General features: G+C 40.3%; 1 protein-coding gene across 1 annotated transcript in view; it reads left to right on the forward strand.

Moving 5' to 3' along the window:
* The window catches only part of LOC150085791 (small ribosomal subunit protein mS39), a 261590-nt gene that overhangs the window by 37459 nt on the left and 205299 nt on the right, over positions 1 to 18832 (forward strand). Inside the window, exons 4-5 of the mRNA XM_090374693.1 lie at positions 6117 to 6162; positions 6257 to 6325. Of these exons, the coding sequence (XP_090230819.1) occupies positions 6117 to 6162; positions 6257 to 6325 (115 nt within the window). The remainder of the gene's footprint in view (positions 1 to 6116; positions 6163 to 6256; positions 6326 to 18832) is intronic.

The following is an 18832-nucleotide window of genomic DNA, read 5'->3' on the forward strand; positions in this document are numbered from 1 at the left end:
AGTTTTGTATATAAACTATCCATCAATATGATTCAGCCTGGAGAATATTTAGTTCCATAAAACAATGGCCTTGCAAAAAACTGCTATGGAATCCTAAAGTGAAAGTGTGTCTTGGCACAGCATATATCACAGAACTTTGGCCTATACATTTTACAAGATATTAGTTCAGAAGTATAATTGCTATGTTTTCAAATATTGTCTGTCTTGAAATGTATTGTCTGAAGGCACAGGAAATGTTCTTTATGCAGTCCAGTGCTCCACCACTTTTCAGTATTGCAGATGGTTTGACAGACACAAAGCAGCAGAGGGCCAGCATGGTACACCCTGTTTTGCCTCTGATGGATATTTTAGTTTGAGGCTTATCCAAAGAAAAAGTTTACCAATGATGGCTAAGAACAGTTGATTAACTGTTCTTGGCCTTCTCTGGTAAACAAATTAGTAAGAAAATGACCGTTAGGGTTTCTGTGGACTTTCTTTCATGTTTTGTGGAAAACATTGCAATTTGATTGAAAAAGTTATTGACAGTTCTGGTGCCTGTGTTGTTGGGAGTTGACATCAATGCAAGAATTCAGCATATGACAAAAAAGGACAAAAAATGCAAACTTTTTTTTTACATGTCATGCTGCAAATGATTAATTTAATGATCGTGGTATGGTTCGTGTTGTGCACTGAACAGAACCTTATCTATCAAGATCCACATTATTCAGTGTTTTATGCATTTTACTTTTTTTTATGGTGAGCCATTAAAAGTACCTTGGATACTCAGGTGAAGCGTTACTTATTCGAAGTGGTGCAATATCATGGCAACTCTTTTTGAAGGTATTCACAATATGAGATATAACTTAAAATGATGCCACTTTGCTAATATTCTGTTCATTCAGATTTGGCTATGTATTATTGATGCTTTCGCACTGTACTTATACATAGTCTAGACTTTTCCATAGCTTGAGGCTTACGCCCTAAACGCTTTATACCTTACTGCATATTTATTTAAGTTTTATCTATCTGCTGCCTTGCATGATGTTGTTCTTTAAACTACATCAACTTCTGCTTTTTCTTTTCTTTCATATGGATTGGTTTTTCACTCATCCTGCCCTATTTGTTACTTTTGACATTTCATGTAATTTATGCCTCCTCTTCTCGCTTTTCAATATATTTATTACTTGTTCCTCATATATATATATACTGATGACTCAGAAACAAGTGTCACCTTGAATACTTCAGCAATATCCCTGATTTATGGTATGTGTATCTTTCATGGTTGAATGTAACAATGATATTGCACTATACAATTCATTTAGCTTTAGATCAGTACCTTTCCCAGCAATAGTTTAATATACACTAATTTTACCAGTGCTCTGTTGGCAATGGATAATAAATTCTCAACTTTGCATCCCATATAAAACAAATACAGTCTTGTCTAAACAATTTATGTGATAACAACTTACTATGTTTTTGCTGGATACAGGACATGCTGGCCTGTATCCAGCACATGGCATGACATGAGCAGCCAAACGCCACAACATCTTACCTATCTGTTGGGTATGTGACAAATTTCTTGTCATGTACCCAACAGATCTGTAGAGACCAGTGGTTAAATTTTTGGCAGTCACATGTGAACACAATCATAGAACTTCAGCTTCAGGCAAAATAGACAAGAAATAATACAAGCAAGGTTCTGCTTAAGGCACATAAATTTGACCTACTTGTTTCTACTTCTAGGAGATGATACTCCCCAGTTCGTGCATTATTCATCACAGCTTAGTTAAACACATCCTTTTAGATTCCATGTATTATTCTCACATCAGACTCCACTTTCCATTCTGTGGCACAATTGCAAGAACCCTTTTCACTTACCTAAAAAAAAACTCATTTATATGAACTCTTCCAATATTAAGTGAGACAAAATTTTAGCTCACATTTCCAAATATTTAAATAAGCAAATTTTAGCCTAGGTTACCCTACTTTTAATACAGCCATACCACCACCACTACCTTGTTTGAATGACATTGTAGATTTAAAAGGGGAAGAGAAGTTTAACCATACTGGAAGACCTTTAACTGCTTGAAAAAATTGAAACAGACATCAGACAACATGGCTGTTGAAAAACTTACAGACACTTTAAGCATTTCACACAGAAGCTGTCGTTGATTTTTAAGCAACGATTTACACGTGCATTGCATTACTTGGCATGCAGTACCTTGTTTATTTACTGTTATCTGTTCATTGCACGTGATTAGTGGAATGACCAGATGACAATTTGTGGCAATCTCATGATGGCATCCAATAACAGTTGTTTGACTTGGAAATCACATCATCTCTGCAATCAAAACATTTTGGCAAGGTAGGTCAAAAGAAAAAGCAATGTTAGGGATTCTCTTCGACCATTCGGGTATCATACACTACATATTCATTCCTCGAGGGGTCATGAATAAAGTAAAACATATGCAGCAGTTGTACTCATAATTGTACCCAGCTCTAGAGGCAATTAACCAAATGCATCTGAAATGATGGGCAGCAAAAGATTGTTGCACAATGTCTTATCCACACGCTTCTTATTTCTTGTGCAAGAGCTCTCTAAACATTATACTGTTGTGTTACCACATCCTTCTTACTTGTCTAATCATTCACTGTTATTATTTTTTTTAAATGAAAAAATGTTTATGAGGCCGTAGTTTATGCAGCAAACAAATGGTTATTGATGCTGCCCAAAGTGCTCTCCATGCCTAGGGTTTCATTTTTTATTTATATCATTTATTATTATTATTTTTTTATTTTTAAATAAGATTTAAAAAATGATGGCAAAAGTGTGCATTACTGAGGAGGGTACTTTGAGAGTGGCTGTGTCTAGACTGTGTTTAATATGCAAGTCAGGAACCTTTTGCCTGTATCACACGCTCTGCTGAATACCAAGTCTTATTATCATCTGGGGGAATGAATGTGTGAGTTGTGCAGTTCAAAAACCTAATATTGTACAATGAGATAACCCGATATCAGACACCAGTGGTGCATGTTGTGATGCCCACTAAGGAGAGGGAGAGAAAAATGTATGCTTATGCATACATACTTCAAAATGGTGCAAATCTCAAGAAACTGTTCCATTGCTTGAAATGTTACCCAGTATATAATTTGAACAGAACTTTTGTTAAATCAGAATATTATGAAAATGCAACCATTTTCACTTATGACGGGACGTTCGTGAAGAGAACAAGCGCCCCATACTTTTGTCACTGTGCTGTACTTTTGGAGCAACACCTGCTCGTGGGGAGAAGGCGGAAATATTTCTGGTCCCCGCACAGCAGTGGAAGTCACACCCATGGAGTGTCAGCCCTCTGCCGGTCGCCTGTTATCTAACAGCCAGGGGTCATTTGTCTGAGTGGAGCGGACAGATGTCCGGGCGTATTGTTGACAAAAACAGCAAAGGAATGTGACTCTCGTGTGAGGATGTGAGGGTACATCTTTCGAATGACACTTATGGGGTAAGCAGAATAAGACATCCACTGAATGTTTGTTATTTTGAAAGTCCCTTGTGAGGAAGTGGATGAACTTGTGTCCGCCAGACCTTTGTCCAGTCTGAAGGCACAACCCTACCAAAATAAAGTTTCGTCCATACCACCTCCATAAATCCAATATTTTTTATGTGAGTAGAGCTCCGAAATCGACAGTCCAAAAATTGTTGTTTGAACCGTCGAAATTAACCAGAACAGTACACAGGAGTAAGCAAAAGGGGAGAGACATATACGGATCTAGGGGAAAAGCACGGGAGTTCTGTTTCTGAGTTTGTTGGAGTTAAGTCAGAGTGGAAGAGAAATAAAGAGCCAGAGAAAAAGAAGAGAAGGTGTTTGCATCTCCTGAGTAAAAAGGTACAGAGTCCTGATTCCAAAAAACGGAGAAAAATAGGAGGAGCAGATCGAGAAACAAAGACAAAAGAAGAAGACATGATCCAGATGGATGATCTCCCCAGAGTTTCAACTTCTGAAGGGATGCAGACTGAGTCCGGTAAGTCAACCTTCTGTGCCTAATTATAAAACTGAACCAGACAGTGTAAAAAACTAACCTATTTTCCCTTACTTAGACTTCTCTCCTCCTAGTAATTTACCTTGTTAAATATAGAGAACAAGTAATATTTTGAACTTAAGGAATACACACCACATTATAATTTTAACATTATGATCGCTTTGTAATTGCTCTGCTACAAACGTCATTGTTAACTTATATGAACCACTGAGATGTTACAACCTCGATGGGATATACTTGGAGTTTCCTACAACAGCAAGCACGAAACTACACGAAGAACAACACTACCATTAATATTCAGCTGGTAAATTTACATTAAGAGGCTAATTGCATGTTAATCTAAAGAGGAGTAAGCCCAATGCTACGACCCATATTCTAGAAACTGTGTCTGTTTACTAAGTGTATATCTAACTTGTCTTGTGAAATAAACCATGTTTTGTTTATCAACCTTTGCCCCATGATTACTCTCTGATGACACATGATTTCTTTGAAGGGATTACTAATAAAGAACCATAGTTAAGGCGGCACTTTTGGTTCCAGTCAAATAGAAAAGAGCCGAAGGTGAAAATCACAACGCGATCCTTGATGTTGCAGGCTTGCTCAGCGTCCATCTGAGTAAGTTTTCAGAACACAAAAGGTCTTTGTCCTAATTTAACTGCTAGATAATCACATGAAAGCCAGGTTTCTCCGAATGTAAATGTTAGTGTAACTCTTGCAAAGACCATTTAATTCCCAGCTAACCTTGACCAACTAACACATCACACCATAACTGAGAAGCTTTGGAACATTGGCAAGCATACGCTATAACGGAGAAAAAGCCTGCGCAACAATATCATGAATAAACACAATTTGATCCTCACATTGTTTTTCAGATTTTTTATTGGTGGTGTTACCTGCCTCCATCTGACAAAAAAAAAACAGAAATGGTTGTAATATGGGTGGTAGGGCCTTACCCTGAACAAGCTTAAGTAATTAAAGAAATTGCTTCTTATTTATGTTGCACAACCAAAAAAATCCTGTGATCTCAATTTTGAGAGATTGTATTGTTGTGGAAGTGGGTAGTTCGAATAAATTCAAGGAAGAACTAGACAAATTATTGGAGGGGATGGGCAGGTGATGTGGGAATTTTTTTTTTTTTTTTTTTTTTTTGCTAATGCGTTATAGGCTTGCTTTCTTGCATCATATGCCACCTGCTAATGCTAATATTATGGAAAGTTTTTCTTAATGAAAATTGTCCTATTGTCTTAGCAGATGGTCATTAGTTCTGCTGATAAATATCATTGTGACTGATAGGTGCCACCCATCTTGACAGTTATTATGGATAGTGATCAAGCATTCCATCAGTGTTGCTTTGACAATCCAGTGATGATTAAATTGCAAAATTTTCCATCATAAATGGTATTTAAAAAATCAGGTCAAAGGTTATAAACAGTGAGTTAGTTAATATTTCATAAAATATAATGGATGGAATTTCACCTGTATGAGTGGTCCCAGCAATGCCGCCCGATGGGTTTGAGAGGTATGTGGACAAGCTTTCACTACCAAAACTGGGCGGGGCCTACACATTCGTAGGGCCCACCCATCCATAGCCAACGCTGGGGTTTGTGTAGCGCGTGTGAAGGCCAGGTGGACAGAGGAGGAGGTCCTCTGTCTAGCGCATGCTGAAATTGGCCTCTGTGCTGCTGCACACCCTAGCAACATGAAGGTCAGACTCCAGAGCATGTTCCCCCACCGGACGCTCGAGGTGATCAAAAGCAGAAGGGTTGTTGTTGTTGTTGTTGTTTTTTGGTTTTTAGGAGCATTAGCAACTAAGGCCATATTGCTCCGAGGATATGCGGTGGTCATTCCCTGACCTTTCCGCATCCTCCGTATTTGGTGGTTACGGGCTCGAACCCCAGTCTAATCAAGAAGCGTGTGCTACGCACTGCTGCTCTTGCCCACCTGGCTACGGAGGCACCAACAGAAGGGATATGGGGACTTGCTCAAATCCATAATGGAGTCTGGCCCTCAAAGCAGTACTGACTTGCAGTTGATTAAACAACTTAAATAAATATAATTCATATTTAAAAGTATCATTTCTTTTCTTTCTTCCTTTACAGGCAATCAACTGATATTCTAAAGGCACTTGCTTCCACAGTTAAGCAGGTATGTTGTGTGGTTAATTTTTGAAGTGAATCTCACCATTTAATTTTATTTTCATATTATGATTCATTGATCTGTGATTTTTTTGTATTTTTAGGACTATACAAGCTTCCATTACAAATATCATGATGATCCTTACCTTCTCCCTGCAAGTAATTTATCAAAGGTTAGTATATAAATTCACAGTCTTTGCTGAAAACTAATAACACAAAGTGGTACATCACACAAATATCTCTGAAGAAGAGTTGTGATAGCATAAATGTACATAATTCTCATTGCGTGAAACTAACTTATTTCATGAACATGTATATCATCAAATAAGGGTCTGAATATTAGGCTAATTTATTGCTCCTCTTTTTTGGAGTATGATCCTACATACTAAACAAAATTAATAACAAGTAAGTGTGGTTGCTGTAATAAATAGTGCAAGTATTCAGATTCATGAATGTTGTGTTCATACACACTGGTATAAAATTGGAGTCCAAGCAGCACAGCAGTGTGCTAGAAGATAGTAAATGTGTGATTGGAACTTGGACTTTCAATGCAGCATAGTAGTTGGACACCACATCAGTAACTTTTCTGTGCACACCACTGCAACTCATCTGAACCTTCCAAATTCCACTGTGTAGAGGGAATGTTATTCACACATGGAAGACCATAGGTGATACGTTGATGAAGGAAAAGGCTTGGATGACAAACAAACTCATAGGGTGTTTGAATGCACTACAAAGAGGGAAGTTCATGCTGGTCAGTCTGATGGTATGGTACTTAGTCCACTGTAATAGTGACTGAAACCATGAAGTTCATGATGTAGACCTTCAGTATCAACACAACACTTCATGTCATGTGGGAGGGAGGATCATACAAGACAGGTGACCTCAGAGTTGGACTGTTGCTCAGAGCCCAGACCTTGGCCCACTGAATTATCATAGAATGAATTGGAGTCCTTGATCACTGCAAATGGAACATAATATGAGAGCAGTGAATGAACTCGAAGGAAAAAATCACAAACTAACATCCTCAAACGAGGAATATTTTCAGTAGAAGATACAGAAATTGTGTGTGGGAGGGTACAAATATAAATTATATATAATTATCTGTTGGAAAAATGGTGCAGATAGGTCAAAAGTAATTTATGTCCGCAATTCTGGCCATGCTCAATAGGAGTGTCTGTATTCTGGAAGGAACATACATCAGTACACCTTGATTGAATTCACAAGGACTCACTACCCCAAGGTATTTGTAAATATCTGAAGGCCTGTCAGATTGACTGGTCCAGATTTTTATAGTAGAGCACTACATTAAAGAAGGAGAACCTGTTCTGTCAACCTCAGTTCTGAGGACAGTATTATGAAATTCTTTGACCAGACTGCATGAAAAAATGGTTGGTGCATTTAGACACCTTCCTAACAAAATTGTCTGGAGATGATTGGAGTGGTCTCAGCTGACAGTCACAGAGTATTCTTTGTCTGAAGTTCTATAAGACCATCTTCTGATATTGAAAAAATATGTCAAAGATTGCAATATTCTAAATGATTGGGAAGCTTACGGTAGGGCAGGTATCCCTAAACTTATAGAGAAGTGTGCCACATGAATATTTGGTGGGCTGGAGAAAATTCCTAATTACAGAAAACTATAGCCACTTCCTGGCTTACATAATACTCGACTTACGCAAATTCGACTTTACATAAGTTTTTGCTGGCCGGTGCAAACTTAAAAAAATCATAGAAGCATATTTTGCATCCCTTAGGAATGAAGGGAGGTATTGTGAAAATATCGTAATGTGAACCCAATAACACATTGTTTTTTGATAATTCATTCCAAGACCTCGGAAGTTGCAATTTTCACTATATAACTAAGCTATTTATCTCTCTAAAAGGTTATTTTTATAATGGAAATTGCATTACACGTTCATTGTTATATGTTCCATTGTAAGAATCAATTTTTAAACATCTTTGTGATATTTTTCTAAAACACATTTCTGGAGGTCACTACCATAAAACAATAAAAACAATTTGCACTTTCCGGTTTATTGGGCTTTTCTGTTAGCGCAGTCTATTATAAACGGGTTAGTAAACTTGATCTTATTGCATTTGCGATAATACCAATAACTGAAATTCTGTGGGTTTTTGCGTTACGGTATTATGGTGAAATGAGTTCCCCTTCACTGAAATCTTCAATCATATAAAAAACATAAATAAGTTTTCAGAACCTTGTCTTCTTCCCTATTTACTTATTACAATGGTGAAGGGACCAACGGAATGTGCAAGTGCTGGCATTGCTAGGAAACGAAACAAAATTAATAAGTACGAAGCAGGACAAAGTTTGTCATCTATTGCAAGTGAATTAGGTCTCGATGCTGCAACAGTGAATACTATTTTAAAGGACAGTGCATGTATAAAAGAACATCTCAAAAGATCAATGCACTTAAGATTAACAGTGATCACAAAACAGCATTCAGGTGCTATATTGAAGATGAAATATGGATAGAAAATCAGATTCTGAAGTGAGTGCCCCTGAGTCTAATGACCATTCAAGCAAAAGCATTTAGCTTTTTAATGCAACTAGCTCTTCAGTTACTGCAAAATTTTGATTACCACCTCGGATATAAATTAGCAATTGAACTGTGTGGCTTGTATCTTCACTTCATCAGTTGCCATTCAAAAATGGCAGTTGATGAGAGTGCATTCAAGAACTTTTTCTACAAGTTGATTTTTAACATCGGCTTCTAAATCTTCAATTCTTCTGATTACAGTTGAATATAAACTTACAGATGCAAAATTCTTTACTTTTTCGGGACGTACTTCTGCAGTTGCCAAACAAGTTCATTATACAAATTCTAAATCAGTAAAGGCTCTTCTTTGGCAATGGTTTGGGAGACTTGAAAACTAGCTCTAACTGCAGATAAATTTTGATGAGTAAAAGTTCTAATCTTCTGTTATTGACTTCGAAAAGTTTGGGTTACTTCTTGGAGTTTTTTCTGCTGCAAAGCTCCTTGAAATTTATCGTAATTTGAGGCTGTTTTGTGGTGTAGTGACGTTTCACATTATATTCCTTGAGCACTGACAAGGCTTCATTGCAAATAAAACATGCAATTATCATTGAGCAGTGCAAAAAGACAGAGAGCCATCTACCATCACCTTCAGTGAGAGATCAGAGAGAAAACTGGATAACCAATCACAAAAAACAGTTGGCAAACCATAAGATGGAAGCTTGTTTAGAAGACCTTTATGCCAAACATGGTCGAAAGCCTTTGAGATGTCAAGAGCAACTACTTGTGTTTCACCGAACTTTCCATTGAATTAGTCCATAAATGGGTAACATATGCCAGAATATCACCAGTGGATCGACACTGACGGAATCCATACTGCTGATCGTTGATCAGACGGAAGGTTTCTAGATAGTTTAAGAGTTGGCAGTTAATTGATTTCTCCATTACTTTAGAAAGAATAGAAGTAATTGCAATATGACGATAATTGGATGGGAGGGATTTGTCACCCTTTTTAGGAACTGGCTGGATATGAACAAATTTCAAGCAGAAGGAAAAACACCTTTGGAATAAGAAAGTGAAAAAAGGCGGCAAAGAATAGGAGTAAGTTCAGGAGCACAGGTTTTGAGAACAAGTGGAGAAATACCATCAGGACCTGGAGCTTTCTTAGCATCAAGATTCGTCAAAATCCTTCTGACATCCTTTTGACGGAAGACCACAGGAGGCATTGAATGGAGCGTTGTTGGGAATGGTGGGAGGTGTTTTACCAAGATCATTAATACATGAGTTGGAAGAAAAATGGGATGCTAGCAGGTCAGCTTTATCCTTGGCTGAAGTGACAACAGAGCCATCTGGTTTGGTCAGAGGTGGGAGCAGAGATGGGCAAAAGTTGCGGCTAATAGCTTTGGCAAGGGATCAGAATGCTCGGCTACCATTAGGGCAAGAAGCAAGTTTTCTACTCTTAGCCTGTTCAAAATCTAGTTTGGACTGATTAATAACTGCTTTACAATTGTTGCGAGCTTTGGTGTAGGCAGAAAATGAAACTGCAGAATTAGAAATAAGCAAATTACAATATGCAACATTCTTCTCTTGAACAGCCTTAGCACATTTATTGGAAAACCAAGGTTTAGATAAAGTACAAGATTTTAAAGTGGAGTGTGGGATAAAGGATTCCATTCCTGCAAGAATAATTTCACTGACACGATCTGAGCAAATGTTGACATCAGAAGTTTTGAAACAGTAATCCGACCAAGGAAAAGAAGAAAAGAAATCTCGCAGGTCATCCCATTTTGCTTTCTTGTAATGCCAAACAACGAGGGTGGGAATAGCCATGAGATAAAGGCTCCATTGGAGAAGAGACAATCACCAAGTTGTGATCTGAAGTGCCTAAAGGACCCTTCACTTTGACCGCGTACTTAGAAGGGTTGTTTGTGAGAAAAAGATAAAGCGCGTTGACTGTATGACTGGGTTGGTGCAGCTAGAAAACTGAAGCCAGCTGGAATTGTGAACATTAAAGTCACCAAGGAAAATTACCTCACTGTTAGGAAAGTTGGACTGGAGAAGTCAAGTTGCAAAGAGAGGAAGTTAAAGAGCTCCAAATGATTAGTGGAGTTGGGAGAACGGTGGAGACAACAGATGAATTTTGCAGATCAAAGCCAGAGAAGATCAAAGAGGAGATTCCAAATTGTCAAGTCTCTGACAGGGAATATCAGAATGGACATATCATTATTTGCTGTAGTTGACTCAACCGATAACTGAGATTCTGTCAGAAAAAAAGTACATGGGGTTTGGCAGACTGCAAGTAGAAATGGACATCGTTGAGATTAGCATTCAGACCACGTATATTTGTGAAATGAATTAGGAAGTGTTTGAGAGGTTGAGAGGTTCGCAGATAAGCTTGCTCTATTAGTTTGACAATTCATGGTGTATTCAATAGTAAGAAAAAGTGGGTGGGATATGCTGTATGAAGTAATGAAATTTTTGGATATGGCATAAGCATGGTAAGAATATATACAGATCCTTGACATAACATGGCCTCGACACTACTCAGACTCCCTCCAGTCAATATCTGGCAGAGTAGAGGTAGCAAGATTATACACTAGATGATCCGGAAGCCTCCTAGAGAGTTACCAATAGGTTCGGTCCGGTGTACTAACTAGCGGCTGGCCTGCGAATCCCGTTTTAGAGCTGTACTCTCGGAATATAAGGAATATTGGATCTCGCCACAATGTTCATCATAGCCTCAAAAGTCATCAATCATACTGCATGATGGAAGAGATGGGAAAGGGTTGACCGGAACTTAGCTCTAGAGACTAAACATGGGTTCCACCACTTCAAGCCTCCTACCAAGAGGCTAAAAAATCTCTACCGGTTCCAAATATTAATAAAACCACTTATGCACAAATAACTACAAAACATATATTAATTTCTATCAAAACGGAGGTAACTATACCACCAAGTAAATCATAGCTGAATGGGCAAGGTCACTGTTGTCCCCAGTACCAACACACCAAACAAAAAACAAACAAAGCAAATCCATAAATATGCCAATCTCGGTACAACCAGATGCCATTCAACAGCACCCCTCGACGTGGGCACCTGTACGTGGTGAGGGGACCTCCCAGTGACGCTGCTGGACTTCCAGACTAGCATCACTGGGATCCAAAGCCCACAGCCTAGGTTCCGGGCTTACATCAATGGAATCCGGCATGTTTGCCGTGCGCTGCGACCCGTGGAAATTCGGAAAGGGGGATCCTGGTGGTTGAGGGGCCCAGCTTCAATACACCACTTTGGCCCCTGCTTCGACAAGACGGGTGGTCCTGGAAGGCCCGGCTAGGATCAATCGGCTAGTAGGCTCGCCTGCGAGGGTCAACCGTGTCAATGCCACGCCCCTACCCTCATGGTTCGAGGGACAGGATTCAGGCTGGCGGCGGTGCGGGTATAGTGTCTGGGTAGCCCTGGCATCCCACTCCCGAGCGCATTTATTGCATGCCGGGTAGTGGGCGTCCCTTAGGCTCCATGGTGGGTGGGGAGCCCGGGCACTGAACAATTTAATAAACTACATGAATCCTGATAAACTAACTTCTTCAGGGGCCCCAACCCGGTCCCTATCTGAAACTATTGAGAAAGATCCAGATAGCATTATTGCTAATAAGAGGCAGCGAACCGAACTACCATCAGGGCCAGTCCCAAGGTTCCTAATTATGCATTCAACAAGTGAAAAACCGATTGGAAAAATGTCACCCTTCTTTATCCAAAAAGGGTTGGATGGGTTAGCAGGTTCACCCAAGTCAGTTAAGAGGCTCCGTTCTGGGGACCTCTTGATTGAAACAAAAAATGACAGGCAGTCCGAACATCTACTCCGAGTAACATCAATCGGAGGAATTCCTATAACGGTGACACCACACAGAACACTAAATTCATCAAGAGGTGTCATTTCGGAGTGGGACCTTCTCGACGTCACCGAGGAGGAAATCTGCTCCGAATTAAAACCACAGGGAGTTACTGCCGTCAAGAGAATCACTGCGCGAAGGGATGGGAAAATTGTTAAAACCAGGAATGTTATCCTGACTTTTAACTCTCCCAAACCTCCTGATGAGATTAAAGCTGGATACATCAACTGTTCAGTACGTCCATACATTCCGAACCCTTTACGGTGTTTTAAATGTCAGAAGTATGGACATTCTCAAATGGCCTGCCGTGGAGTCCTTGCATGCGCCCAGTGTGGTGCAAAGGACCACGAAACAACAGCATGTTCAGCCGCAAAACCCACCTGTCTTAACTGTGAAGGCGAACACCTGGCCTACTCACGAGCATGCCAGAGGTGGAAAGAAGAAAAAGAGATTCAACGGCTGAAGGCAGAGCTTAACATATCATACCAGGAGGCAAGGAAATCGGTGAAACCCCTGAATACCAACAGACCTACCTACGCCCAGAAGGTAGCAGGGAGATGTTCCGTCGGAACTCAGACGGACATGACCATTCCTCCAAAGGAGTCTTTCACTCCCATCGCGCGGTATCTCTTAAGTTCTCAAAAACCTGCACAAAAGGACCAATCAGCTGCCACTCCTATATCGGTACCTCCTAATGCTCCACAAGTAACAAAGACAATTATGAAAGAAAAGAATAAGAAAGGGGAAGTCCCCCCTAGTACCCAAGAAAAGATGGATGTGGAGCAGAAGGAGGTACCCGAAGAGTCAGTCTTGGAACTCTTCGCGGAGGAGGAAATGGACACGGGACAGCGTCCATTCTTCCCCAAAAAGGACAAATCCAAGACTGATAAAAGTAAGCCCTCAGCACCTCGGAAGCCGTCTGATGGACCCACCAAACCAAAATAATGGCTAAATTCCTACAATGGAATTGTCGTGGATTCCGGCGAAACATTGATGACATCAAGGCCCTCCTGCAAAAGCACGAGCCAGTTTGCTTTTGCTTGCAGGAGACATACCTAAAGGCAAATGACAATCCCACGATGCATAACACCACAATTTTTCGTAAGGATAGAATTGCGGGTGGCTCTGTACATGGGGGAGTGGCTATCCTTGTGGGTAACCAGACTTCAGTGCAGCCCTTACTAATTACAACTAGCATAGAGGCTGTTGCGTTCGCCTTACGGTGGGATTTTTATTAACTGTGTGCTCTATCTATTTGCCACCTGGGACTGACATCTCCCAGGCAGACCTTGATGATCTTCTAACGCAGTTGCCTCCCCCTTTCTTACTTCTCGGGGATATGAATGGAAATAACACCCTGTGGGGTAGTGCTAACATCAACGGAAGGGGGCGAGTCATTGAGCGTATGCTCAATGACAATGACCTTTCCCTTCTAAATACTGTAACAAACACCTTCTTCCACATGCCTACCCGTACTTTTTCTGCCATTGATCTCTCTATCTGCTCCCCTTCTCTACTCCCTTCACTCACCTGGGAAGTGGAGGAGAATCCATACGGAAGTGATCACTTCCCTGTGATAACCTCGTTACACAGTGGGAGACCATGTCTTCCCTTCAGGTTACCACGGTGGAAGATTGATCAGGCTGACTGGACTGCCTTCCAACATCAGGCAATTTTTGATCTTAGCACGGTCAGTCAAGAGCTTATCAATGATGCAGTTAAGTACATCACAGAAAATATTGTCCAAGCAGCTGCGAATGCTGTTCCAAAAACATCTGCCCGGTTTCCACCATTTCCCAAACCTTGGTGGAATTCACAATGCACAGCAGCAAAAAAGGCTCAAAACAAAGCGTGGGGGATATTTCGCCGATATCCTACTACGAACAACCTTATAGCCTTCAAACGTGCACGAGCCAAAGCACGCTACATCCGTCGTCAGAGTCAAAAGGAATCGTGGATCCGTTTTACATCATCTATTAACCAGTCTACCAACTCTAAGGTAGTCTGGGATAAAATCCGGAAAATGAAGGGAAAATATACATCCCACCCTTCTTCAATCCTAGATTATAATGGATGCGCTATTGCAGATCCAACTGCAATAGCCAATGCTCTTGGGGAAACATTCTCTAACATCTCTGCAACATCTTCGTATTCCCCAGAGTCCCTGGTCCTTAAACATAAACTGGAAAAGCAAGCACTTAATTTTAAGACCAAGGGCCTCTATCCCTACAACGGGGCATTCACTATAGAGGAACTGAAAAGAGCCCTCGCTCTTTCCAAAGTAAGTGCTGTTGGACCAGATGGCATCCATTATGAAATGATTAAACATCTTTCACCAAAATCTATGGATTGTCTGCTCCTTCTGTATAACAGAATCTTTATTGAAGGGCAGTTTCCGGATTCCTGGCGAAAGGCAATCGTTCTTGCCTTTCCTAAGCCAGGAAAGGATCCAAAAGTCACCACCAATTATCGTCCTATTGCTCTGACTAGCTGTCTGTGCAAAATCCTGGAGAGAATGGTCAATTCTCGTTTAATATGGTATTTAGAATCAAATGACCTTCTCTCCAGCATCCAGTGCGGCTTCCGAAGGAACCAGTCCACTTTGGACCACCTTATTAGATTGGAAGCATCCATCCGGGATGCTTTCCTAAAACGTGAACACTTGGTGTCGGTGTTCTTTGACATGGAGAAAGCGTATGACACAACTTGGAGATTTGGCATTTTAAAAGATTTACATAGCTTAGGCCTAAGAGGGCACCAGCCCTTTTTTATTCAAAACATTTTAGCCAATCGATCGTTCCAAGTTCGTGTGGGATCCTCACTCTCTCGCTCCTTTAGCCAAGAGGAGGGAGTACCACAAGGATCAGTATTAAGTGTCACGCTTTTTGCCATTAAAATAAATTCCATCACAGAACAACTTCCTCCAACTGTAAACAGTGTCCTCTATGTTGATGACTTTAGCATCTTTTGCCAGTCGTGCAACATGAGGGTTATTGAACGACAACTGCAGAAAGCCATTGATAGTCTAAATTCCTGGGCACTTGCTAATGGCTTCAGGTTCTCGCCGGAGAAGACAGTTTGCGTACACTTTTGTCGCAAGCGTAATCTTCATCCTGAACCCGAATTAAGGCTCGGACAAAATGCTATTCCAGTAGCAGCAAACACAAAATTCTTGGGACTCATATTCGATAAAAAACTAACTTTTTTGGATCATATTCGTCAACTGCGCACAAAGTGCACACGTGGGCTTAATATTCTCCGCTCGCTCTCCTCTACATCTTGGGGAGCAGACCGATGTACCATTCTTCGGCTTTACCGTGCTCTTGTGCGATCCAAACTAGATTATGGGTCCCAAGTATATTCTTCAGCCAGAGACAGTGCCCTTCGATGGCTGGACCCTGTCCATCATCAGGCTCTACGTATCGCTACTGGAGCATTTCGAACATCTCCTGTCCAGAGCTTATACGTCGAAGCAAACGATCCACCGTTGTCGCTTCGACGTAAGCAGTTGTCTTTAAAGTACGCTTTAAAACTGAAATCCCTGCCAGACCATCCAACGTAGCCATCCGTTTTTGAGCCACGATGGGAAAATTTATACAATACCCGTAAGACTGCCAATCGTCCTTTTGGTATTCGTCTCCTAGAGCTACTCAAAGAACTTAATATCAAGGTAGACAAGGTTGCCCAAACACCAAAGCAACCCTTTCCACCCTGGCATGCTCATGTCCCGGCATGTGACTTGTCCCTTAGAAATTGGGGAAAGTCGGACACTCCTCGTCGGTCTACCTGCAGCTTTATTCAGCACACCGAGCTGAATATTCCGACTTTGCGCCAGTTTACACAGATGGCTCGAAGTCGGAATCATATGTGGGATCTGCTGCTGTCTTTATAGACACCACTACATCGGAGCAGATTCCCTCTGAATGCAGTATATTTACTGCAGAGCTGCATGCTATAGAGTTAGCCTTGGATCACATTAGTAAATGCCAATACCAACGGTTCATTTTATACTCTGACTCTCTCAGTGTGTTACAGGCTTTAATATCTGTGAGATATAATCCTCATCCGGTTCTGTCTAGCATTCAGCAGAAGATTCACTTCCTTCGAGAACGTGAATATGATATCCGCTTCTGCTGGATTCCCAGCCACATTGGGATTAGGGGAAATGATTTGGCTGACACCGCAGCCAAATCAGCAGTCCCCAATAATAATCGCTGCCTGTCAGTCCCCTATACAGACTACAGGCAAATAATACACCAAAACATACACTCCCAATGGCAGGACTCGTGGAATAGACAGACTGGAAATAAACTATATTGTATAAAGCCTGTAATTGAACCGTGGCAGTCTAGTCTGCGCAGGAACCGTAAGGAGGAAGTTGTTCTTGCCCGGACCCGCATAGGACATAGTCATTTGACACACTCGTTTTTGCTGAGGGCTGATGACCCTCCTATGTGTGAGTTCTGCGGCACAATCTTAACAATCAGACACATTTTAGTTGACTGTACCAGTTTTAGAAATGCTCGTTTTACCCCTTTTAACCATCTGACTGAGCCGTATACACTCAGTCAGATTTTATCCGACAATGACCATGTGTCTGCTATTTTTAATTTCCTAAAATTAGTAAACCTTTTTACTCATATTTAAAAATCTTATTATTTGAAGACATTATGTTACAGTTTATACTTGTTTTTATAATCTGACGTAGTGACCTAATTCAGTAGGTCACTGAAAGTATTTAATTTTTATGACAAGGGTTTGGCGCATAATAGCCATAGTCGCTGATGCGCCAATAAAAACTCAATCAATCAATCAATCAATCAATTCAACAGCAGAATACCACAGTATCTACTACTCCTGACTCAAACCAAACAGAATACATGGACTCAAAAGACATTTTAAATCACAACGAACAGGTTCTAGAACTCTTCACCAATGAGGATGTGGATACGGGGAAACCTTATTTCCCAAAGAAGGGGAAATGTAAACTTCAGCAATGGAAACCTTCTGTCCCTCGAAAAGAAGTCAAGGGTTCCACTAAACTCAAATAATTCTTACAGTGGAATTGCAGAGGCTATCGTAGTAATTTGTCCGACATCCGAGATCTTCTTTCACAATATGACCCTATTGCCTTTTGCTTACAGGAAACCAATCTGACAAATATAAATGTTTCCCTTCGAAAATACACAATACATTGTCAAGATCATGTTGCACAAAAATGTGCAACATGATCTTGACAATGTATTGTGTATCTTGCCCATGGAGGAGTAGCACTGATCATCAACCCCTAGATACCCTCAAAGCCACTCCCACTAAAAAGAAACCTTGAAGAATTTGCTGCACAAGTGAATATTAACTTTGATTTAACCATAGTCTCATTATACTTCCCACCTAACCAAAATATAAGCTATGCTAACTTAGAAGAATTAGTGATACAACTTCCCAAACCCTGCTGCATCTTATGAGACCTCAACAATCACCATCTGCTGTAGGGAAACCATAAGCGTGGACAAACCATTGAAAAACTACTTGATCAACATAATCTGATAGCTCCCAATAATGGGGCTCACACCTATACACATCAGCTATTGATGTCTCTCTCTGAACAGCAACTATATATCCTCTATTTGGATGGACTATTCTCAGCAACCCGTTGGGCAGTGATCATTATCCTGTGATATGCTGCATTGACACTAGCATTCCCCATCTTTCTTATCGAATCCCCAAATGGAACTTTTTCAAAGCTGAATGGCACGTGTACAATCAGTTAGCAAAACTAGAAGAAAACCAGATCCAACAAACATCCATAAACCTAGCAGTAGAATATATCTAATCAAATACTTTTGATTAGATCAGGGGTTCTTAACCTTCTTATTTCCATGGACCCCTTTGCCAGTCAGGTGAATGCCACGGACCCCTTCTCAGAATAATGTTTTTAAATGCATAAAATACAATTACAAAAAAAAACAGTTTAATGAAATAGTTACCAAAATTTAAAAAAAACATTATACAGTAATATATGTGTTTCTTTCTTAACACATTGAATAATAATACAATACATTTAAAATATTGGAAAGTTGAAGTTAAATTTTATTTTTTAAGCACATATCAGTGTGAAGACTGTTGTTGTTTATCTCGAATAAGAACATTAAACTGTGGTGTGGTATTTGACAAGGCAACACGCATGTCATGTTGGACCTCTAATCGATTTCGATTTTTTTTTTTTTTTTTTTTTGTTTCATTGTTACAAGTGCTGAAAATCCCGATTCGCACAGATATATTGTTGCAAATG

This window comes from Mastigoproctus giganteus, chromosome 5 (assembly GCF_048544385.1).
Source record: "Mastigoproctus giganteus isolate SK-2022 chromosome 5, ASM4854438v1, whole genome shotgun sequence".
Taxonomy (NCBI): Eukaryota; Metazoa; Arthropoda; class Arachnida; order Uropygi; family Thelyphonidae; genus Mastigoproctus; species Mastigoproctus giganteus.